This window comes from Pipistrellus kuhlii, unplaced genomic scaffold (assembly GCF_014108245.1).
Source record: "Pipistrellus kuhlii isolate mPipKuh1 unplaced genomic scaffold, mPipKuh1.p scaffold_m20_p_3, whole genome shotgun sequence".
In the NCBI taxonomy this organism is placed as follows: domain Eukaryota; kingdom Metazoa; phylum Chordata; class Mammalia; order Chiroptera; family Vespertilionidae; genus Pipistrellus; species Pipistrellus kuhlii.
This window is the reverse complement of record NW_023425529.1, coordinates 32,706,637-32,732,290: the sequence shown is the minus strand read 5'-3', so window position 1 is coordinate 32,732,290 and position 25,654 is coordinate 32,706,637. Positions and strand designations below refer to the sequence as shown.

Genomic DNA, 25,654 nt, shown 5'->3' with positions numbered 1-25,654 from the left:
TGCAGTGACCCTTTCAAGAATCAGCCAGGTATGAAAGGTTATTTACGCTGATAATAAGGTCACCCAGACAGCCCTCCTCTTCCAACCTCCAGGCCTTTAAATATGCGCTATTTGTTCTTTTGGTGCCAGGATGTCAGCCACTACTTCTTCCTACTGTCAGAAGGTGCTGGGGCCTCTCCCTCTATCCCAGTGCATCTTTCTAATGTATTGTTTCTGTCTTGCTGTGTGTAAGTCTGGTTACCAGACTTTCAAACAATAAATAACACTTACATAGTCCTCTAATCCTTATAAATTACTTTCATGAAAAGTATTTATCTTCATAAAAATCATAGGGAATAGGACAGGTGTTATTATAATGGTTTTATAGTAAATAATAAGTTTAATCACACAACCGGTAAATGGTGCAGTTAGGACCTAAACTCAGATTCCCTGATTTATAATTCTACACTCTTACCACATCACCATTGATACAATAGAAGCAAACAGATGTTTAAAAACTGGCTGAAGAGCTCTCCATGGAACAAGGTGAATATGTGCTGGTGGCTGGGGTCCATGGCTTCTAATTGCTGTTTAAATGATGTTTTTCATTTACTCAGTCACAGCAGGTCCACTTATTTGCAGGTTTAATGAGAGGCTAAGATGTGTTATGTGATATTACTATACAAAACGTTGCATGTTATCCTAGCCTATTTGGACTGCTACAACAAAATACCACAGGCTGGTCGCTTAAGTGACAGGCATTTATTCTCACAGCTCAGGAGGCTGGGAAGGTGAAGATCCAAGTACCAACAGGTTCTGTATCAGATGAGGGCCCGCTTCCTGGTTCACAGATGGACGTCTTCTCATTGTGTCCTCACATGGTGGAAGGGGCAAGGGAGCTCTCCTAGATGTCCTTTATAAGGACACTCCCACCCCATTCATGATGGCCCCACTCTCATGACCTAATTACTTCCCCAAGGCCCCACCTCCAAATACCATCGCATTAGGAATTAGGTTTGAACATATGAATGTTGTCTAAAACAGATCTCTTTCTATTTCTATGATACTAAAGAGTAGAGGGAAATAGTTTCTAAACACTGAAATTGGGCACTACAGTTTCCCAGGCATCTGGCTTATAGTAAGTAAGCACTGAGGAGACCTCTGCTGAATGAATGAATGCATGACCGCAAGGCTGAAAATCCAAAAATATAAAAACGAAAGACAAAACATTTTAAGTCCAATGCTTCAAAATGTCAAAGATTCCCAACAAGAGTAAAGACAGTCAATAGCATCGTGCTTTTTAAAAAACAAAGACCCATTTTTAAGAGACACTGGATGCCAGTCTAAGAAGGTCATAACCAGGATGCTCAAGCATCCTGCAACCATGTTACATGAGGATGTGCTAATGGATCTAGATTTGTTTATCCTGAAACAGAGAAGACAAAATAGTTCTTTCCCAATATTTGAAGCTGCTGAGCATGAACTAAAATTGTCAAGTAGAGTAAGAAGTTTTTAAAGTGTGTTCTCTATAAATCCAGAGTTTAGAAATATGGCCAGCTGGTAAAAATTGTAGGGGTCAACTTCTCACTGAACAAAAAGGAGCAGTTTAATACTTAGTGCTGCCAAGCAACGGGAGGGCAGCTTTGGGAGGGATTTGGAAGGCAGGGAATTACAGTAATTTGGTATCTCCATTGTAAGAGGCGTAGAACCTGGATTTTAGTATTATCATCTCCATGTTAGAAGTAAGGAAAGTGAAGCTTACTGGTAGAGAACAAAAATAACCTGTCCATATCAACAGCTGGTGAGTGGCACAGCTGAAATTCAAATCTAGTGGTAGTGTTTGTTTGTTTGTTTGTTTCCAGTTCAATTCAATTCAACAAACATTATTTTTTAATGTCTGCTTTTGACCAGGCATTATGCTGGATGCTGGAGATACAAAGATAAATGAAAGATAAAAGAGCTCCTTTCCTAAGAGGACTCACAGTTCATCTTCTCCACAGTGTTAGACATGTCTGAGAAAAGGCAACGTGACCATTCAAGTCTACTGGTAAAGTGTTATTAACCTTAACCAAATAATCACTATTGGTACACTCGCACCCTAAACGCTTACAGATGTGGATTCCTTAGGATACAGTAGACAGTTCTAAAATGTTGGCATAATAAGAGATTTCTGGAAATTCAGCCACAGGCATATTTTAAAATATTAAATGGCCATATCCCAGTAAAATATTACCAACAAGTTTGAAATATAGCTACTGCACTAAAGCTTCAGATATTGTGCCAGAAATTTCATTAGCTTGAGGCAAGGTTCAGAAAAGGGAAACTTGTGCTCTTGGCGACTACAGTGACATGGCTCGGGGGTGTTTAGATCACAGCCAGGATTCCTAAGTTCAGACCTGGATTGTCACTTATCATCTATGTGCTTTGGACAAGTTACTTGACCGCTCTGTGATTCACCTGCCTCATCCGTAAAGTGAGATGATATAATAATAGGACCTACCTCAATAGGGTTGATATAAGAATTTAGAACAGGAGAAACCAGGATGGCGGCATAGGGTAGACACCCGAATGCAGCCTGCCACAACAAATTTGAATTTAAAACTGAAAAACAGGCGAAACATCACCCTGAAGCGCCAGACGGCTGGCTGAGAAAAGGCTCTACCATCTGGGAAGGAGAAAGAAGGCGCGCTGAACCTCAGGAACTAAGAAGGTGTGGAGAACTGTGCGTGCGAAAAGGCGGCTGCAGAGTTCGCTGCCGGCTTGCTTGCGGAGCACAGAGAGGGCGGGCCAAGTTCGCTGCTGGCTTACTCCTTCCCTGCGCGATGAGAGGGCGGACAGCTAATGCGCGGCTGGCTTTCTTGTTCGGGAGGAAAACAGAACCACCCTATTGCACTGATAGACAGCCCCAGACAGGGAGAGGCCAGACTGTCAGGCAGTGAGTGGGCAGAGATCTCTCTGAGGTGTGTGAAGCCATTACTGCGGGACTCAGAAACCAGACCCTCATAGGGAGGGGCTGAATAAAGCTTGTCTGCACCACCCGAGACTCCGCCCCATCCAAGAGGAGCACAGAAGCCCTTCCAGTGGCGAGCTTCCTCATTCACTGCCAATAGGACTCTCCTAGGGAGGGGCAGACAGCTTGTCTGCAACCAATTGTGTGGGATTCAACAAAGCTTGTCTGTGCCACCCCAAGAATCTGCCCCATTCAAGTAGAATACAGAAACCCTCCTAGCTGAGACACTTCTGATCCTCATAGCCAATTGGCTTGGAGATCAACGCTTCCCAGTGATACCAACAACAAGCAAAGCTTAACAACAAGATTGCACACACAGCCCACAAAGGGCTACACCAAGACTGTCCACCTCAGGTAACTGGGTGGCTGACTCACTGAACTATATAGGACACCTTAGCACACAAAGCCACCCTACCAACTCAGGGAAGCTGTGAAAATGCCGAGACAAGGAAATAGATCACAAACAAAAGAAATGGAGGACAAGAAGAGACTGGATATAGATTTCCAAACCACGCTTATAAGGTTTTTCAAGAATTTCCTAGAAAAGATCGATAAGACCTATGAGGAGATGAAAAGGGACCAACAAGAACTAATAAGGGATCAAAAAGAAATAATAAGGGATCAACAAGAAATAAAGAATACATTGTCTGAAATAAAAAATATTATACAGAGTCCTAAAAACAGAATGGAAGATTGCAAGAATCAAGGCAAAGATTTGGAACATAAAGAGCCAGAAGACACTCCTCTGCAGAAGCAAGAAGACAAGAGAATCCAGAAAGTTTAAGATAATGTAAGAAAACTCTGGGACAACTTCAAGCGAACCAACATCAGAATTATGGGGGTCCCAGAAGATGAGAGAGAGCGCAAGATATCAAAAACATACTGAAAGAAATAGTGACAGAAAACTTCCCCCATCTGGTGAAAGAATTAGACTTACAAGTCCAGGAAGCACACAGAACTCCAAACAAAAGGAATCCAAAGAAGACCACACCAAGACACATCATAATTAAAATTCCAAGAGCAAAAGACAAAGAGAGAATATTAAAAGCAGCAAGAGCAAAGCAAGTAGTTACCTATAAAGGAGCACCCATACGATTGTCAGCTGATTTCTCAACAGAAACCATGCAGGCCAGATGGGAATGGCAAGAAATATTCAAGATGATGAATAGCAAGAACCTACAGCCAAAAATAATCTGCCCAGCAAAGCTATCACTCAGAATCAAAGGCCAGATAAAGAGCTTCACTAATAAAAAAAAAAAAATCTAAAGGAGTTCATCACTGCCAAACCAGAATTATATGAATTGCTGAAGGGGGTTCTTTTGGAAGAGAAAGTAAATAAAGATAAAAACTAGGAAGAACAAATACGTAACTATCAACAAGTGAATCTAAAAACCAAGGGAATTTAAAAAATCTGATGAACAATATTAACTGGTGAATATAATAGAATCAGAGGTATGGAAGGAAAGTGAACTGACGATTCTCAGGGAAAAGTGGAGAGGGGGGTGTGGGAAGAGATTGAACATAAACTGTGCACCTATGGATGAGAACAATGGGGCGTGGGGAAAGGGCAGAGGGTGGGGTGGAAACCTGGTAGAGGGGAGCAATGGAGGGGGGTCGGAAATGAGGAACATTTGTAATAATATGAACAATAAAGATTTATTTATTTTTTTAAAAAGAATTTAGAATAGTGCCTGGCACATTGCTGGCAGTCAATAAACATTCAGCTATTTGCACTTTAAAGTATAACTTATTTTCTACTAAAGTCAATAATCCAGTTTAGCACTCCAATCTTCTGCTTTCCATCCAAAAGGGTCCATCTTCTGTGACATCTCTTTTTTTACATAAACACCAGTTCTGGTTAGGAATACTGGCGTAAGTGCATTGTATACTTTGTAAATATTGCAGTAAATTCTGATTTATCTTATTAACAATTGAGACTACTCAGTAGTATTAGAAGTTTCACTATCCTATTTTGTGATTTCATCAATGTGGATTTTAGTTTAACTTAGTACCAAGTAAGTGTTCAATAAATATTGTCCAAATAATCCTGTTCAGGCTATCTTCTAGTATGTGAAGACCTATAGTTTGGAGATTTAAAAATATGAAAGTCCAATGTGTTTACTAGTTACTGCTTCAGCACTATAGTAATCTATCTGTTCTTGTTAAGCTCTCAGCAAAACGATGCCTATCAAGGCAACCCAAGGATTTTTTTCTCTCCTCTATCACTGGCCCTGCAGGATTAACTCCTAATTTGGTTAAGATTAACTCCTAATTTGGTTCTTTGATTTGGGTGATTTTTAAAATACTTCCTATACTTTAAAAAATTACTTAAAGCAGTTTTCCATTAAAGATATATACAATAAGACTGATAAAATGTTTAAAGATGAGAAGATTTATATGAAACATCTAGGTTCATATCTCAACAAGAAGAATTTTCAAGGTAACAAATTCAGAGAGATATTTATCTAACATTTCTTTAACTTAAGAAAATGGATCTACATAATAAGTGATATCTTCAACAATATTTTCATGAAATGTGCAGAAAGTTACCAATGACAAGAATTTATGTTTATTATATATTTACTACATACTCAAATAATCTTTATAAATGCCATGAATAAAATTCTAAAACTTTTAACAGAGTTGAGACTAAATATTGATTTTCTAACTCTAATTCAGAAAATTTACCTTTTTTTTCACTATATTATCTTATACCTACCATATATAGAGGAAAATTTGATTTTGTAATTATAGACATGTACATACATTCATGCAAACATATGTATAGAGCTTCCATAATTCACACACCACATACAAACACATATGCCTTTGCCATTACTAACAATCTTATTGAAGAGATGAGTCCTCTCAGTAAGTAAATATGACTCCCTTAATTCAATGATTAAATTCACACAGCATCTGTCAAGCTGATGATTTACTACATTTTGCATTGGTTACCTTTGTCCATTTCCCATGTTTCCATCATGTCATGATTTTTTGTTTGTTTGTTTCAGAATCTTTCTTGCAATCACTATACAACAATCAATGCCCAGAATGTGAAAAATAAATAAAATTGAGCCTATAATAAAACAGATCTGGAATTTTAATTTAATACCAGTCATCAAAAGTCTGGATCAATACATCAAAAAATAGAACTTATTCCTTTTCTCGTTTTATAAATGGAGATAGTTCTAAATACTAGTATTAGTTTTATTAGCTACATTAAAACATGAGGCATAGATGAAAAACAGTAGGCCTTGGGGTGTAATGATACCACTAGCTTTTAGCCCAGACAAGAAAACATCAACAAATTACATTGTTGGCACACTCAGAAGACTAGGAAACCAACCAACAACTTGCCTTTTTTTTCCTTTTAGTTACCTCACAAACCTGAATGAATACATTCATCAGCTAAATAGCCTTGTGTTATTTGAGATTAAAAATGTTGGATGTAACAAGTTATTCTCTTATTGCAAATAACTATTGAAAAGGCAGATATCAAAGGACTATAACCAAGTGATTCATTCAGGAGATTAAGGTATTTTCAGCAATTCCCTAAATTATGATCCTCTGATACTTCCTTTCCCAGCTTTTGCTTAGCCACACATCTAAATGAGTGGTTCTAAGTGTGGTCTCCAGAGCAACAGCCACAGATCCATGTGCGTGAACTTATTAAAAATTCTTATATCCTGTTGAGACCTGCCGACCCAGACCCTCTGGGAGTGGGGCCCAGGACTCATCTCTGATGAGTTCTCTAAGTCAGGGTTTCCCAAACTTTTGACATATGTGTACCCCTTCTATAATTTTCGTAACGCCGAGTACCCCTAGTACTCATGAGAACGTAGAATTAGGCACAGCTAAGCACAGTGCAGTGCATATCCCCACCAAACTCCGGTGCAACGCGTACCCCCACCAAACTCTTCCCGTACCCCTGGGGGTACACGTACCACATTTTGGGAAACACTGCTCTAGGTGATTCGGATGGTCACTAAAATTGGAGAACTGATCTGAATAAAAAAACTCCTCAAATTCTTTTTGCCTTTGATGCCTCGCTTTATTCCTCACTTACACCTTCATTCATAATTACCAACTCCTGCTTATTATAGATCTATTCATTGGAAACTGCACTCAAGCACAGTGTGAGGATGCTCTGTCAATCACTGCTGTGTTGGCTCAACAGAAAAACATCTCTGGATTCTCTGCCCCATCCTCAGCTGCAGCTCTGTGACTGCAGGGATGTGCAGCTTTGAGGGTCCATCCAACCGGCCGTCGTGACTGCTTGGCTCATTGGTCACAGTTCTGCACAAAACGCCTGCAGGCGTGTGCACTTGGTCCTCACGTTGCTCATGTCCCACCCTCTCTGCTGACTTGCCATGTGAATCTGCTGCTCACGCTGCTGAGATTGCCTCCTGTGGATGTTCAGTAACTTGTTTAATCAAGGAGGGTGGTCTATGTCACTATATGACCTTCTGCAGCGGACCCCTGTCTCATAGGGAAGCTTGGAATAGGAAGGGGGACTGGTAATTCCTCAGGAGGAGGAGCAAGGGCTGGCACTACAAAGGGTAAGCAAGTGATGCCCAAGCCCAGCACAGAGAGATGCAGCAGATAAAGAACTGGAGAGCAGTTTGGTTTTTAACAATCGTTTGCAGCTAAGGGAAGTGAGGCAAAGCATCACTTCCTGAAAACTGTCTTACATTCTTAGCACTTGCGTGCTAAGAATACTAACTTCTCCTTGGTTGGCTCCTTTCTCTGTCTCCACAAATCATACAACTATATTTGGATATGTCCAAAAATAATGAATTGGGCAAAGCAGATATCTTACTGTAGATGTTCAGTGAATTCATTATAATATGATTATAATATGGATATATGTAATATATGAAAATTACTGATTAAATTCCAATAAATTCTGGATAACATATTGCAAAATAACAAAATGCTATTTGTAACATGTCACTGATTTTAAGAAACACATCAATGGATTACTTCTACTGCATTTCACAACATTAACATGGTTTCATCCTACCTTTTTCTACTACTAAAATGCTCAATTAATAAGCCCACTCGGTAGTGGACTTAACACCTGTTGGTCAACCTCTGCTGCACTGGTGTCGTAATTCGAGGACATCAGCACCTCTTCCACAGCTTTCATATCAAAAACTGGAGTCAGGTGAAGCTGGTTTGGCTCAGCGGTAGAGCGTCGGTCTGCAGACTGAAAGGTCCCAGGTTCAATTCCGGTCAAGTGCATGTACATTGGTTGTGGGCACATCCCGGTAGGGGGTGTGCAAGAGGCAGCTGATCGATGTTTCTCTCTCATCGATGTTTCTGACTCTCTATCTCTCTCTCTTCTCTCTGTAAAAAATTAATAAAATATATTAAAAAGAAAAAAGAAAAAGAAAAAAACTGGAGTGAATGATTTACTATGAAGTTTCCAAAAATGCTCTTAACAGGATTTGGTGGATGAGGCTGCCTTTGGCTCTCTGTGTCCCCAACATCACTGGTGGACGGACCCTGCCTGTCCCAAAGTAGTCTGGCGCATGATGCAGCGGTGGGAAAGCTGGAGTGAAACAAGAAGTCCAGGAAGGAAGGCTCCCAGACCTAATGCATACCAGCTCTAATCTGCTGCCTTGTCTACAACCAGAGAAACAGTCTATGGTTCTGCATCGCAGACTCTAAGAAAACTCCCCCGACGTCTCTCTGCCCAGTGCAGTCTTGAGATAACCTCACTGTCATTTTGAATCAGTGCCGACACAGAGCATCACAGCCAACCATTCTCCACTGCGTGTTACAACAGGGAAAGGGGGGAGAAGTGTTAAGGTGTTTCTCTCTATATATATATTTTTTAATATATATTTTTTAATATATATTTTATTGATTTTTTACAGAGAGAAAAGGGAAAGGGATAGAGAGTTAGAAACATCAATGAGAGAGAAACATCAATCAGCTGCCTCCTGCACACCCCCCACTGGGGATATGCCCGCAACCGAGATGAATGCCCTTGACCGGAATCAAACCTGGGCCCCTTCAGTCTGCAGGCCGATGCTCTATCCACTGAGCCAAACCGGTTTCAGCTATATATATTTTATTGACTTCAGAGAGGAAGATAGAAACATCAATGATGAGAGAGAATCATTGATCCGCAGCCTCCTCACACACCCCACTGGGGATTGAACCTGCAACCTGGGCAAGTGTCCTGACTGGGAATCGAACAGTGACCTCCCGGTTCATGGGTCAACACTCAACCACTGGGCCACACCAGCCAAGTACTATATTTTTTAAACACCTTTGCAGAAGCAGGAAGCCCAGTTCCCAAATACTCAGTAAACAAATGTTTTAATCCTTAACGAACCGTAAGAGAGAAGCTCATCTCAGAACAAGCTGCCATTTCACTAAAATTGCTGGAAAGGTGCTATCATTGGTTTTAGGTGCTTCTTGCTTAATAAGCTCCTCTGACAGAACTTGATCTCATTTCTCTTGCCCCCAGATTGCTCGCAGGTGCTTGTTTACCTCCTTCAGGTCCTGCACCACGGCGGTCAGCCTCTCGTTCTCTGCCTGAATGTTAGTGACCACAGCCCGGCTCTGCTTCAGCTCGTTCTGCATCTCCAAGATCTTCCCCAGGTAGTACGCTTCCTTCGAGGCCGACTCCTGCAGCAGCGTCTCCTCCCGCGTCTCTCCATCCTCAGCTACTTTCCGGTGGATGGAGTAGGACTGCCCAAAGGCCTGCAGAGCATTTGCAAAGAAAAAAAGAGTTCACAATGAAATGCCCCAAAGAATGCTAGTACACAGGCTTAGGGAAATGCTTTGCTTGTAAGAAGAGCTGATCTGCAAGACATCCAGAAGCAAAACTACATTTTTTTTTTAATAGAACAGTCTAGCAGCTTTCATTGATATTTAAAATAATTCAAATTCAATTAATAAGGAAAACTAAATTTGAAATGTCTTGTTAAATACATATTGGGTTAAGGAAAACCTGAAAAACATTGCTGCTTAAACATTGTTGCTTGCTTTAAATTACCTTTTTTGTTTGTTTACAAATCCTAAGAAACAGATAGTTCAGTGCTAATGAGCCCATTTAAATCCATGTTCTCATTTTCATTTTAGAAAAAAAATCCCCAAAATATTTTTTAAGGAAGAAAGCAATAGTTTCATTAGCTTCCTAATATATTAGCAGTAAGGATACACCAATCTTGAGCAATACCCTTAAGACAAAATCATCAAACAGCATTCAAATTGCCTGTACCACAAAAAGACTTTGAAATATAGTCAATGTATAAGGAGACATATAGGTAGCTACTTATTTGTTCAAGAGGAAAAACAGAATAATAAATCAGAAACTAATGAAATTGGTTATATGCAGGAGGTGAGTGAGAAGGGGGTAGCAAGAATGAAGGAATGAAATGTGATACAAGGGGTGGGGGTGGTGCTTTTCTGAGTATGCCTTTCCATATAATTCTGACTCTGAGAACTAAAGTAATGTTTCACATACCTCCCCAATAAATGATAATTAAAGCCAACCTCTATGTGTCAGGGGAACCCAAATGGAGCACAACAACCAATGAGCCTGGCTGTATTGCAAATGAACAACATAATTACACTAAAAGGGGTGGAGGGGAAAAGACCTAATCTGAACAATTTTGGAAATCAGTATTTTTACTATATATTACAAAGCTAAAGACAAAACGAACCATACCCTAACACTACTGTCTAGTTCATATATTTTTTTCCTCACAAGAATTTAGAAATCACTATTCTGAAACTTTATGTTGTTGTTAATGCTCACCTGAGAATATTTTTCCATTGATCTTTTAGAGAGTCGAATAGAAATGGAAAGACAGAGAGAAATATCTATGTGGGAGAAACACACCAATTGGTTGCCTCCTGCAGGCACCCCAACCAGGGCCTGGGCCAGGGAGGAGCCTGCAATCAAGGTATGTGCCCTTGACCAGAATCAAACCAGGGACCCTTTGGCCCACAGGTCAATGCTCTATCCACTGAGCCAAACCGGCTGGGGCTGAAACTCCTTCAGACGTAAACAAGAGTTGAGCAAATAAGTAAATATAATACAGATAATGAAAGCCAGATCTCTCAGTGTTGGAGAAAGGAGTTGCAAACAAGGAAGAGGAGATGTCTAGAAGGAAACTAGTGGTATTGGGTTCTAATTAGAAGCATCAGGATGAACTTATAGCCTTCAATAGGTAGATAAATATTGAGAGATAGATAAGTAGATAGGCAGAGGAAGAGAGGGGTTTATATACATATACATACTTCCTAGTTTTGTCAACTGCGAGGGCATAGAAGTAATGACATACCAATGAGCAAACCTTGCACCAAAATTTTGTTCCTAAATATCAATCTCCAATGAAAAGAATTAGAGGTATTTAGAGAAAAGACCAATTCCTACACTAGAGCAAAATGAACTTGGTGCATCTTGTGATTCTAAAAGATTAAGTAACAAAATACCTTTTTTTTTTAAATAATGGGGCTATATCAGGAGACATAAGAGCCTACCTGAAGGGGCACCCCATGGCCAGAGATAATGTGGGCAACAAAATAAATATAGTAATGAAGTATAATACATGAGCAAGTATCCGCAAGTCCACACTCATATAATAACTGAATAAATGAGGGAAGAGAGAAACCAAGATGGCGGCATAGGGTAGACACCCGAATGCAGCCTACCACAACAAATTTTAATTTAGAACTGAAAAACAGGGGAGGCATTGCCCTGAAGCGCCAGACGGCTGGCTGAGAGGAGGCTCTGCCATCTGGGAAGGAGAGAGAAGGCACGCTGAACCTCAGGAACTGTGAAGGACTTTTCTAAGGCGAGACTGACAGGGAACCAAAGATTGTCTGCGCCACCCCGAGACCCCGCCCTATTCAAGCAGAGTACGGAAACCCTCCTAGCTGAGACACTGCTGATCCTCACAGCCAATTGGCTTGGAGATCAACGCTTCCCAGTGATACCAACAATAAGCAAGGCTTAACAACAAGACTGCACACACAGCCCACAAAGGGCTACACCAAGACTGTCCACTGCAGGTAACTGGGAAGGGTGTGCTACTGGGCTCTACCAGAACACCTAGCACACAAAGCTATTCCATCAAATCAGGGAAACAACTAAAATGCAGACAAGAAGAAGGACACAAAGGAAGGAGATGGAGGAAAAGAAAAGATTGGACATTGAGTTCAAAACTACAGTTATAAGGTTATTCAACAATATCCTAAAAAAGGCCGATAAAATAAATGAGACCTATGAGGATATGAAAAGGGAGCAACTAGAAATAATAAGGGATCAACAAGAAATGAAGAAAACATTGTCTGAAATAAAAAATATTATACAAAGTCCTAAAAACAGACTGGAAGATCGCAAGAATCAAGACAAAGATTTAGAACACAAAGAGCCAGAGGACACTCCTCTGCAGAAGGGAGAAGATAAGAGAATCCAGAAAGTTGAAGATAGTGTAAGAAACCTCTGGGACAATTTCAAGCGAACCAACATCAGAATTATGGGGATTCCAGAAGAGAGAGAGCAAGATACCGAAAGAGTACTAGAAGAAATAGTGACAGAAAACTTCCCCCACCTGGGGAAAGAAATAGACTTACAAGTCCAGGAAGCCTGCAGAACCCCAAACAAAAGGAATCCAAGGAGGACCACATCAAGACATATCATAATTAAAATTCCAAGAGCAAAAGACAAAGAGAGAATATTAAAAGCAGCAAGAGAAAAGCAGGTAGTGACCTATAAAGGAGCACCCATAAGATTGTCAGCTGATTTCTCAACAGAAACCATGCAGACCAGAAGGGAATGGCAAGAAATATTCAAGGTGATGAATAATAAGAACCTACAGCCAAAAATAATCTACCCAGCAAAGCTATCACTCAGAATCAAAGGACAGATAAAGAGCTTCACAAATAAAAAAAGCTAAAAGAGTTCATCACCACCAAACCAGAATTATATGAATTGCTGAAGGAGGTTATTTAGGAAGAGGAAGAAGATAAAGATAAAAATTATGATCAACAAATACGTAGCTATCAACAAGTGAATCTAAAAACCAAGGGAATTTAAAAATCTGATGAACAATATTAACTGGTGAATATAATAGAATCAGAGGTATAGAAGGGGAGTGGACTGACGATTCTCAGGAAAAAGGGGAGTGGGGGTGCGGGAAGAGACTGAACAAAAACTGTGCACCTATGGATGAGGACAATGGGGGATGGGGAAAGGACAGAGGGTGGGGTGGGAACCTGGTGAAGGGGAGCAATTGAGGTGGGGAAGAGGATCACATTTGTAATAATCTGAACAATAAAGATTTATTTTAAAAAATGCAAAAAATAAATAAATAAGGGAAGAAATAGCTCTTATAGAATTCTAATTAATAAATTTGAAGGAATGATAGAAATAAAATATATCAGCGACTGGCAAACACCAAGTAATAACTGTTTCAGGTAAGAATTATCAGTGGACTATAAAATTAACAGACAAAAACTATGATGAGAAACAGGACATCTGCACAGTTTTAAAGCATCTTCTCCCAATAGTTAGACTACAAGCAATGAGACATATTGATATAATATGTACCCTCTGATATAATACACTGAGAGAGCACAGCATTGCTTCTGTGATACTCTTGCCAAACACACATAAGCCAATTCTTAGCATAAAGAAATAAAATAAACCCAAACTGGGCGACATTCTACAAAATTACTGGCCAGGACTCTTCCAAGTATTGAAGTTATAGAAAAATAGAGAAAGACTCCTGCCAGACTAGATGAGAATAAGAAAACATTGTCATGTTTTTTGTTAATGAAAACATTAAATGCACTGTAGGGTCCTGGACCTACAAAAAGACATTAGTAAGACAATTGGCAAAACTGAAATAAATGACTTTTATTGGTTAATATTATTATATCAATGTCCATGTTGTTTCCATAATTAGATTATAGTTATGTAAGATGTTAACATTTGGAGAAGCTATGTAAAGGGCACAATGAAATTCAGGGTAATGTTTTTATAACTTTTTTCTGGGTCTAGCGCTATTTGAAAATAAGTGAAATCTCTGCCCTAAAGAAATTGATAGATCTGCGAAAATACTGGCACACAGGGTTATAAAAAATGTATGTGCACAAACTCCAAAGGGATACTATATTCAGTTAGAAGTACTATGGCTTTATTATGTAACCTGTGCTATTACATTTTGAAATTTTAAAATGTCATAAGATGATGCTTCTGGGCTATGTATAGTCCATGAGGAAATAAGGCAAAAATGAACCTTTGAAACTCAGTTTCACATTTGTTACAAACCTGAAGGCAGGAAGGTATGTTAGTCATTATAAGGACATTGTAAAAGTCAGGAGGAGACGGCTGGATTTAGTGATTCCAAAGACAATCTGGTACTCTTCTCCAAATTAAACTCATAGAAACAGAAATTAAAAAAAAAAAAAAAAACTAATCTGAAAACCCATGTCTCAATAAACTATCCCCCTTAAAATCTCGACATGAGCCGAAACCGGTCTGGCTCAGTAGATGGAGCGTCGGCCTGCGGTCTGAAAGGTCCCAGGTTCTATTCCGGTCAAGGGCATATACCTTGATGGCGGACACATGCCCAGTGGGGGGTGTGCAAGAGGCAGCTGATCGATGTTTCTGACTCTCTATCCCTCTCCTTTCCTCTCTATGAAAAATCAATAAAATATATATTTTTTTAAAAACTTTAAAAAAAAATCTTGACATGGCCCTAGCTGGCTTTGCTCAGTGTATAGAACATTGGCCTGTGGACTGAAAGGTCCCAGGTTCTATTCCCAGTCAAGGGCACATCCCTAGGTTTTGGGCTTTATCCCCAGTGTGGGGCATGCAGAAGGCAGCCATTCAATGATATCTCTCATCATTGATGTTTCTATCTCTCTCTCCTTCTCCCTTCCTCTTTGAAATCAATAAAATAAATATATATCTATATTTTTAAATTTGACATGGATCAAAGTTAAAGGATGGTTACTAAGCATCAACTAAAGAAGAAATATTCCAGGATTGATGTTCACCTGTACAGTGCAAGCTACTGCTGGTGTTAGGCTTTCAGCTTCTGGACAGAAAGAACTTATTTGAAAAGCCAAATTTCCACATGTGGAAAAAAGCATACTGACTCAAGAATAGGTGGAAAAATTATTTTTGGAAATGATGTTTACGTTACTTTTCCATCAGTAATGGTCAGATTCTGCAAGGTCAAGTCTGAATTCACTACATCAAAAAGACTTTGGGGGCAAGAGAGAGTTCTGGAAGGAACCTCCCCACGTGACCTGGGAAAGTCTTCAGCAGACTCTCCCCAGCAAAGGAACCCTGATTCTACAGTCAAGTATCAGGACAATTTAAAATTAGCATGGCCTGGCTGGTTGGCTCAGAGGTTGAGTATCAACCTATGAACCAGGAGTTTATGGTTTGATTTCCGGCTTTGGGGGGTGAGAGGGGGAGTGGATGCAGGAGACAGCCAATCAATATTTCTCTATCATCATTGATGTTTTTATTGCTCTATCCCTCTCCCTTCCTCTCTGAAATCAATAAAAATATTTTTTAAATAAAATAAAATGAGCATGAACTGTGTGTCAAACTTTAAGCGAGTTTCCTTTTCACAACTACTTCCCTGCTTCTATGTTATAAAGATCCTCAACGGGGCCATTTTTCTTTATTCTGCGAGTCAAGTCAATAGACTCAGATGGTCTATGGCTATCACATTATTCTCAGCACACAGGCAATGGTCGCCTGATGGCTAAAAACAACCCCTACAGTCTTAACAGCAAGTGAACATATCTGGATCCTGCACCAGTGGAAAGCTTTAAATTTAATATATATTCCCGGAATACATTTTCCCAAAAGAGTATCAAAACTAAAATTGCAAATATAACAATTGTGATGAATCTTTAACTCATATCTATTGCAGCTTAGAAACCTTCACTGAACATATAGGTTTCCAAAATTAGTCATTTTTTAGATGAAGAATTTGGTCCTGCCTTGGACCTGATTTTAAAACCAATGAAAGGTTATGCAAGGACATTTTTACTTAAAATAGAAAAATAATACCAATCCTGCACAGCCTACAAATAAATGCCCAACAATCTGCATTTCCAAATTTACTGATAACTAACACTATTCAGAAAATATCTGCATGTTGGAAAGAGAGGGTAAAGGAGAACAAGCCCCTACTTTACCTAATTCCTAGTTGTCAGTAACTAAAATTGGGCATGACCATCAACTGCCACCTATCATTTGGCCAATTGTGAAGGTTGACTATCAGACACACCCGGCAGTCAGGTACCTCCCTCCTCCACCACCAGTCCAAGTACATCCCAGCAATACTGAGCCCAAAAGAATAGAAACAACCTTTTCTAAGGCTATTGAAGCTGCATTCTTGGCAGAAATCACAAAACTACCTTCCATGTCTATTTATAGGCAACCCTAAGGTAGTCATGCTTATAGCTGTATTTGTCCAGACAGCAAATTCCTTTTAGACACTGCAATCATTTCATGGGTAAGTTTTATTTAAAATTAACTGAGGTAAGCTGATATTTCTAAATAATTTTAGAATGCATTATGATTTCTCCTCATGTGTATAGCTACAAGTGCACAATGCTGCTTTAATATATTCCACTGCCATGTGTCACGGTTGCTGTAAATTATGTTGCAGAGTAAGTCCAATTAGCTCTATAATAAGCATCTTGGTTTTTCTCCTTCCACTCCCATGACTTCAGAATCCAAAGAAAACTGATATTTTTAACATTTTATGTTCAGGACAGTATGTGAGCTGTTAAGCAAAACTTTCATACTTACTATTCTCCATAATATGAAAGATAAAAGAAATAAAAGTTTGGCTAGCATATTTAGTAATATCATTATCTTTAAAGTCTGTGTCCTTGGTTACAGAATTTTCGTTCTTTCATTAAAATTTGTGGCAGAACAGTGTACTACCGTGTTTCCCCGAAAATAAGACATCCTCCGAAAATAAGACCTAGCACATGGAAAAATAAGATATCCTCTGAAAATAAGACCTAGCGCAACTTTGGGAGAAAAAATTAATATAAGACACTGTCTTATTTTCAGGGAAACAGGGTAGGTCACCCACGGACATTAGACAAAGTATTTTTTATTTGAAATACTAAAATTCACTCATTCATTCATTTGTTCCTTCATTCAACAATATTTACAGAGAACTGTAACAGATACTGCTTTAGACACTGAGCATTCAGCAGTGTTCTAGCGGGGGGGGGGGGGGGCGGGGACTTCTCCTGTTGGGAGCATACATGCTAGTGGAACATAAATAAACCAACCAGTGTGTGGCATAATGTTGGGAAAGTTCTAAAAATAAAATGAGTATAACACAGCACTGCCCAACAAAATGCTCTGGGATGATGTAACTCTGTCTTCCAATATAATGACCACTATCCCCACAAGTGGCTCCTGAGCTCCTGATATGTGACTAGTGTGACCAAAGAATTGACTTTTTAATTTTATGTAATTAATTTTAATTGTCCCAGATGGCTAGTGTCTATGGTGTTGGATCATCCAGGGGAGAGAGAGTAGAGCAGGTGCACAGACAGGGAGCCTCATTAGTGAGGACTATGAGAGAAGATGTCTCTGAGCGGACAGACACCTGCTCTGAGCAGACACCTGGACAAAGGAGGGAGGGAGCTAGAACCTAACCTTTCCCCAGAGGAGCAAGCCTACATTTAAGTGCTGCTAAGCAAGAATTACAGATAGCCATGGCGCCTCTACATAGACTATCAGTGGCAGTTCTGTAAAGTCCCTACCACAGCACTTTAAGATCTCAGTGCTCCAAGGAATATGTGGACATGATTTAACTTGTAGAAGTAAAGGGTTGGCAAGTGGCCTGTCACTGAAACCCATCCTCCCCAAAGCATGATCTTTCCTTCTCTGAACACATAATAAACATTTTTGACCAATTATATTTCTTTGTTGCTCAGCTACCAGGAAATTCAGCATTAAATGCTCTGTAGCAATCAATTACAATACCTTAAGTCTCTGGTATAATTGTCTCCTGTTTTCTGTATAGTTTAGAGTTCTTATTGTTTTTATACCCATTATCTCATTTTTTTTTCTACTTCAAATACTATTAAAGTAGAGCTCAGTGACTGGTCCCTTGCTTCTGGCTAGCACTTTTTGCGTCTCACTCAAGATCCTTCCCTTCTCCAAGGTCATCAAGCTATTCTTCCAAATGGTTAAAAGTTGTGCCTTTTATATTTATATCCCTTAGTTCACCTTCAAATGATTTTTGTGTATGAAATAAGGACAGATCTATTTTCATTATTTTTATATGAATAATCAATTTCTCTAGCACCATTTAATGAACTGCCCTTCCTTTCCCACTGTTGTCGAGGGAGGGCCAAGAATGCCATAAATCATATTGACATAAGTGTGCCTGTATTTAGGCTGTGCCATAATGCTTTAATGATAAGGTATTGAAGTGAGGAGCAGTTCCCTATTGGAAAAGAAAAAAAAAGAGAGAGAGAGTATGCATCATCTAAACCGTTATTCATTAAGTTATTCAAACTTTGAAATATCTGCATAAAATTGGATGCTATTACTAACATAAACTAACAAAATGTATTAAGTGTATTAAATGGAAAACCATACTTGAAAAAAGAGAGCAAGTCCATATGGATTTTGAAATTTAGTCAGTAATACATGAAACTAGGGGTGTTTTTTCCCCCTTTATATTAGTAACATATTTAATTATAAAAAGAAATACAGGTAACACCAAAAAGCAGAAAAGGAGAACAAATGACCCATTATACCACCTTCCCTCCCCCTCCCCCAACAATTTAGGCAAGTTCAGGACCTCCACATCTTTGCATTTGGCTTCTGGACAGATCTTTGTTTCTAGACAGAAGCTGTCTGCTGGGCCCCTGAGATCCTGAACACTTGTTCTTATTTACTTGTACATACTTACCTGGTTTGAATCTCAAATCAAGATCTGATCTTCTCCCTTCATGAACTTGGCTCAACCAAAAGGATTCCACCTGCACAGGCTGGCAGCCACCTGCGCTTCCTCCCCTAGTCCTCTCTAGTTTCTCATTTTTCTTTTCGTTGGCAGGCTAATACATGTTCATAAGAAATCTTGGGACAAACAGTGTCCCCTAATTGTTGTATATAGTCAATCTTATTTCTTATGGTTCACTTTCAGCCTCCTTTGCTGAATTGAAAGCTAGTCTCTTATTATTACAGCTACCAATTACAGAGAATTTAAGAATCAGCATAGGGAAAACTGTGTACTCAGCAAGCAATCTCAAAAGATCTGTCCAGAAGCAAAATGCAAATGCATACATGCTATCATCATAATAACCAGAAACTTTTTTATAGATCCTTTTTTTTTTTTAAGATAAAACATGTATAAAATATAGGTAAAATATTCTTTTGGGGCCTCATCCAATGAGTGTCTTTGTCATTAAAAAGCATTGTGGCATAAAGAAAGTTAACTTCTTGCCCTGCCAGTGTGGCTCAATGGTTGAGTGTCAACCTATAAATCAGGTTGATTCCCAGTCAGGGCACAAGCCTGGGTTGCAGGGCGCAAGCCGGGGTTGTGGGCTTCATTCCCAGTAGGGGGCGAGCAAGAGGCCACTGGTCAATGATTCTCTCTTATCATTAATGTTTCTATCTTGTTCTCTCTCTCCTTTCCTCTCTGAAATCAATAAAAGTATATTTTTTAAAGAAATTTAACTTCTTAAGTCATCATAAGTTATATTCTGGGTCCCCTAGTATAAAAATATTAAATTTCACATTCCTTTTCCCAATTAAATTTCAAACCAATCCCTATTTTTTTTTTAATTCTTTTGCAAACTTTCCTTCCTTCCCTTTCTTTTATTCTTTTATCCTTCTATCTGATAAACATTTATTGAGTGCCGCTGCATTTAGGTCCCAAATCACTGGAATGTCAAAGCCTCATTATACTGTATGAAAAAAATCAGGTGGCTATTTATATGCCAGTTTTGTATAAAAATAAGTCTATCCCTTTAAAGGACAACTTTTTAAGCCATTCATTCAACTGAGCTTAAGCAAATGAACTGAAATCAGCTCATGCAGAATGACCTCACTCCAATTCCTCTGGAGAAGAGGGATCCCCCAGAGGAAATTATTCTAGTTCAGGGCTCAGAAAAGGAAAGCCTCAGAAGAAAGAGCCATAGAAAGGAGGTTTTCATTCAGGAAAAAGATTATTTCACACTCTATTCCCAGAGAATAAATACACTGGGCTTTTCTTAAACCTAAAGAAGAAAGTAATGGAGGAATATTCCTGATCTTGCAATTATTAGCAAAAAAAAAAAAAAGCAGTATTGACATAGAGTTATCAATATGACCTAGATTTTCTTAAAGTTCAGTTGTGACTAGGATGTAAAGAGAATGGCTCAAGTGACTTTTATTATTAATCAAATAAGAAAAGAAAAATGTTTCTTGGACATAGGGTTTCCTTTGCTCTGAATGTGGGCACTTACGTTCTTATTGGTTAAGAAAGTAAATGAAGGATTATGTGTGTCTTCTTGTTTTTGCAAGAAGCATGTGATGTGTCGCTTGAATTTTTTAAAGTTGTCTCGGCCTAGAAAACATTATTTATAATAACAATATTGTTCCCTATTTGGCCTATAAGTTTCAGTAACCTGCCCGAGTCACCAGCTGGTATGTGGCACAGTGGGGATTCCAACCCGAGTCTCTGAATCAACTACTCCATACTGTGTAGAGCAGAACCTCAGCAAGGAATTAGAAATGAGGAACCCAATAAGATGTATTAATGAGATAGTATGAAACTTTAGCTGTAAGCTTATGGGAAGTTAGGAGACACTAAAGGAGTTTAAATAGACATGAGTTTGTTTAGCTAAATTAGAGGAGAGCCATCATCTACTGAGCTCTGCCTTAGTTTGCTATGTAGAAGGGACTGTGAATTGCCTACACAATAGCCATTCTTCCCTCTTCCCTAGTAAGAAATGTTGATGTTATTTGCAATGGCCATGTCCCCAGTTTAAACACTACTTTTCCTAAACTCCTTGGCTTCTAGGGGTGTTCAAGGAATTATAAGCAGAAGCTAAATAGATGGAAGCCAGTGAAGCTCTTTCAAAAGTGGAATTTTGGATGACGATATTAAGGATAAAAGTGAAATCTCAGGGGGGAAAAAAAAAAAGATAATTTGCCTTGAATGACTGATGGCTTTTCCTGAGATGAGTAAGTGTGGCTGGTAACATTCTGATGTCTAGTTATACGTGGTTGGCCTGCCAGGTGGTATTTAACCCTCAACCCATCTCATACTTCTCTTTGGTTTTATGCCTCATCACCTCCTCTGATCCACCATTATATCCAGTGTCAACAGGGCAGGGGTAGAGAGTAGGGGGAAAGAGAAGAGGAGGAAGGGAAAGCAAATATAACAAGCTGGTCGAGAGTGGGGTGAGGCTCAGAAAGTGAGGTTGTTTGCTTTGCACATCAAAACTGTAAGCCTAAGGACAAAGCTCTTCCTATCAGTCTTCAAGAGTAAATAAAAACATAAACCTGAAAATAGTTTAATTCAGCCTGAGTTAAAATTAAAGAGATATCTCATGGGTGATGAGGGTACTTAGGGAGAACTTTCAAAAAAAAAATAATAACTTTGATACAGATTATTTAAGGTACAAGGTAAAAGATATGACGAGCACATTGAACAAAGAACACTTTAGCAACAGGCACAAATTTCTGCTTTAAGTTTAAATGTGCACATGCTCTGTCTCTTGTCAAACTACTAAGTAACTGCAATGTTGTGCAAGTAATGTCAGGGAACCTCTGTGGTATGTGATTTTATTGATTTTTTACAGAGAGGAAGGGAGAGAGATAGAGAGCTAGAAACGTCAATGAGAGAGAAACATCGACCAGCTGCCTCTTGCACACCCCCCACCGGGGATGTGCCCACAACCAATGTACATGCCCCTGACCGGAATCGAACCCGGGACCCTTCAGTCCGCAGACCTGTGCTCTACCACTGAGCCAAACTGGCTTCGGCAGTGGTATGTGATTTCAAACTGCAAGGGATTTAACCTATAACCTTGAGACTATGTATGTTTTAGAAAACTGGATTTCCTAGAATGTGCACCATAACAAATGATCATTTACATAAAGTTGCAAACTATGTTCGACATAGAATTTGGTTTTGCTCACTCACCTTGTTACAATGAACCTGATGGTGATAGACCATCACTAATCTTGTTATAATGAACCTCATCCCTACACAAACTATGTAGAATCTCATGCTAGTCAGGAAAAAGAAAATAGCATTTACAGCAGATTCATTTTCAATACCTCAACACATAATGTCACTCTTCCATGCACTTGTCAAGCTGTTTGCCCAGGTGAGCAGCATATTGTTCTAATAACAGAGTTGTTTGCCCAGAGGAGCAAACTGTTTGTCTTAATAAATTGATTTGAAAGAATTTCCTAAAGTAAGCAGTGAAGTTATTTATTAAGTTACTGTCTGGTCTTCCTGGGCAAGAATTTCCTGGAGCAAAGAGTTAAGTCATGTTGACACAGGTGGGCTCAGTTCTAATATCTCCCATTCCACATGTGCATTGAAAATGGTTAAAGCGAACAACCCTGATGGAAATAAAGGAATGTTCAACCATATAATTTTAGAGGTTGTCAGAAGTCTAAGCTCATAAATTCACTGCAGAAAAAATTGAGACTTGGAGGGTTTAAATAACCTGTCCAAATTCAATATAGTCAGTTGGTGATATTTTTCTCCGAATCCAATGTTCTTTCCATTACATGGCCTGATTCCTGCTTGAAATAGGTCCTTTAAACATAGTGAAACATAGTCTTTTGTAACACCTGTAAATGATCCTTAGGCTTGCCAGCATCTCCACAAATGTAATATAGAAATTTAAAGAAAGGCACGGCATTTGTTAAGTTGTCAACTCTAATATATCTCACATACTTCACAAGGACGAAATTCAGAAATGAGCGGGAAGTTTTGTTCACTTTACATTTACTTTATATCATTAAAGATCACAGTCTTTGGCAAAAATATCCATTCTCCCATTTCTACTTCTGCACCCTATATTTAGAGCTATTAACATGAACTTACACTAGTAAAGAACTCTCAATAGTATTCCACTATCACAACCATCATCAATGGAACACTATATAAAGATGTGATTTCCTTTCTGCTGTTTGTTTCTCAAAAAGACTGCTCTGCTATGTTTAAAGGACTAAAGGCTCTTAGTCATCCAGAAAAATGTCTAATTTAGACAATGAAACTGACGGTCCTTATGACTTTAAGTTTAGCTTTAAATCCTAACTCTAATAATCATATCTCTTTCTCCTTTTCTCTCTCCACCCTTCAGAGACCCAGCCTTTCCCCCTGGATAATCAGCAACCCCCAAGGCAGAAGAGAGTGGCCTGGACCTGACTAAGGGTCACAGGATCCAGACCTCTGACAGGCTAAAGATAACATCGTAACCTAAGTCATGTTACGGCTCCAGAGCGTAAGGTAGAAATATGCCATGGCTACTTTCCCATGAGACCAGACAGAGGGACGCCGGAGCAGACCTCAGAGCTATCCTGCAGAAATTATTTATTATCCTTACCTCACCTCTAACCAATCAGCTCCCAGCACAACCCCAAACCCCCTAACTCACGGTACCTTGTGATTCTGCCCTAAATAACCTGTAACCTACTCCCAAGTGGGGAATTGAGTCTTTAGCATTAGCTCTCTGTCTCCGGACCGGCTAATTCAATAGTAAACTATTTTTCTTTCTATACTGAAAATGGGCCATTACGCACAGGCAGACAAACTCAAAGCCAGTGGAACCCTGGCAACACAGCATGTGTAGATTGCTGAGAAAGTGGAAAGGCTTATAATACATCACATAGCCAACAAGCTTCCTGCTGTCTAAGGTTCCATCTTCCAAAAACATAGCCATTAGCCCATGTGGCCATTTAATTTTAATTTAATTAAAATTAAATTAAAAATCAGTTCTTTGGTCACATGTTTATATTTCTACAGCAGAAATGTGCATGGTCTTTCAGTAATTTTTAGGCGTATGTTGTATTTGGCTGCCACCACAAGATGCACATCACTAGTAAATATGAATCATTAAATAAATCAGAAAGCAAGGTAATATCAGTAAAATTATACATAAAGGAACCATAAAATCTGTTTTTTAACCCAACGAAGGTTCATTTGTTCTAACCCATAGTTCAAAGTAGATGTTTCTGGATAGGCAGTTCTGGATACATCTCTGAGCAATGATTTGGGGAGACAGGCTCCTCTGTATTCACCCCAACAGTGATGAGAGGGGAAGGGTGGGGACGGGAGGGAAGGAGAGAAGAGGACAGTTTGCCAGATGTTTGGGAGCTAGGTCTAGAAGTGCACACATCACTTCTCTCCGTAATCCACTGCCCAGAAACAGTCTCCTGACCCCAAATAGACACAAAAGGGTTGAGAAAGGCTAACTTCCTATAATCCCAGGAAGGAAAGGAAATGTGCGGAGATTACAAAGGGATGTCTGTCACAGAAGTCAGCCAACATCAGACCTCATCACACAACAGACGAGAATCTGTTTACAGTAAGTGTCAAGATTCTATAACTATACTAGACTGCATCATTATTCAAAACATTCCTTGCCCCTCACCAGGGATTATACGTCCTTGCCACACTGATGCCAGGCTTGGCTGCAAGACCTGGGGGGGCCCCTTTCTAGAGGACTGCACATCCCAGGGGCCATCAAATTTGGTGTGTAAAATGTGTGTCACAGCATGTGCCACTTCCAAACAGAAGCTTTAAGATCCATTGTATTTTCCATTATAGGATTTTTTCCCTCTGACAGGGCCCACTCCTTCAGCTCATGTCTCAGAATGACAATGTCTTAGTTACCCAGGTCTTAGTTACCTGCAGTGGATGGATAGCATGAAAGATAAATCTTTGTTGTGGCCAATCCCTAAAAATCCAGGGGGTTGTTTGTAACCACATTGTAACTTAGCCCAAGTGACTAACGAGGTATCAAAATCATAGCAGTAGATGTGGCTCTTATAAGCATTCTAAATCAAGAATGGGAATTGCTGCCCTAACCGGTTTGGCTCAGTGGATAAAGTGGACTCAAGGGTCCCAAGTTTGATTCCAGTCAAGGGCATGTACCTTGGTTGTGGGCATATACCCACTAGGCAGCGTGCGTGAGTCAGCTGATGGATGTTTCTCTCTCATCGATGTTTCTAACTCTCTATCCCTCTCCCTCCTCTCTGTAAAAATATCAATAAAATATATTTTAAAAATAATAATAATTTTTTTAAAGAATGGGAATTGCTTATCATTTGTGATTAATAATAAAAACATTTCTGCGATTGGTAGAGAATGTGACAAAAGCAATAATGTAAATTAAGCACAATGCTCACCTTGGACTATTTTTAGAAAGAAAGACTTTTTAGAAAGAGAGAGCGCCTGGCTGGTGTGACTCAGTGGTTGAGCATTGACCTATGAACTAGGTGGTCATAATTCGATTCCCAGTCAGGGCACATGACTGGGTTGTGGGCTCCATCCCCAGTAGGGGGCATGCAGGAGGTAGCTGATTAATGATTCTCTCTAATCATTGATGTTTCTATCTCTTTCTCCCTCTTACTTCCTCTTGGAAATCAACAAAAATGTATTTAAAAAAAGAAGAAGA

The 25,654-nt window shown here is 39.4% G+C and overlaps 1 protein-coding gene across 8 annotated transcripts in view; it reads right to left on the bottom strand.

Moving 5' to 3' along the window:
- BICD1 (BICD cargo adaptor 1) overlaps window positions 1–25,654 on the bottom strand; it is a 189,557-nt gene that overhangs the window by 102,106 nt on the left and 61,797 nt on the right. For all 8 annotated transcript variants that reach the window (XM_036456898.2, XM_036456899.2, XM_036456910.2 and 5 more), the window contains exon 2: window positions 9,497–9,709. In XM_036456898.2, coding sequence (XP_036312791.1) covers window positions 9,497–9,709 — 213 coding nt within the window. The remainder of the gene's footprint in view (window positions 1–9,496; window positions 9,710–25,654) is intronic.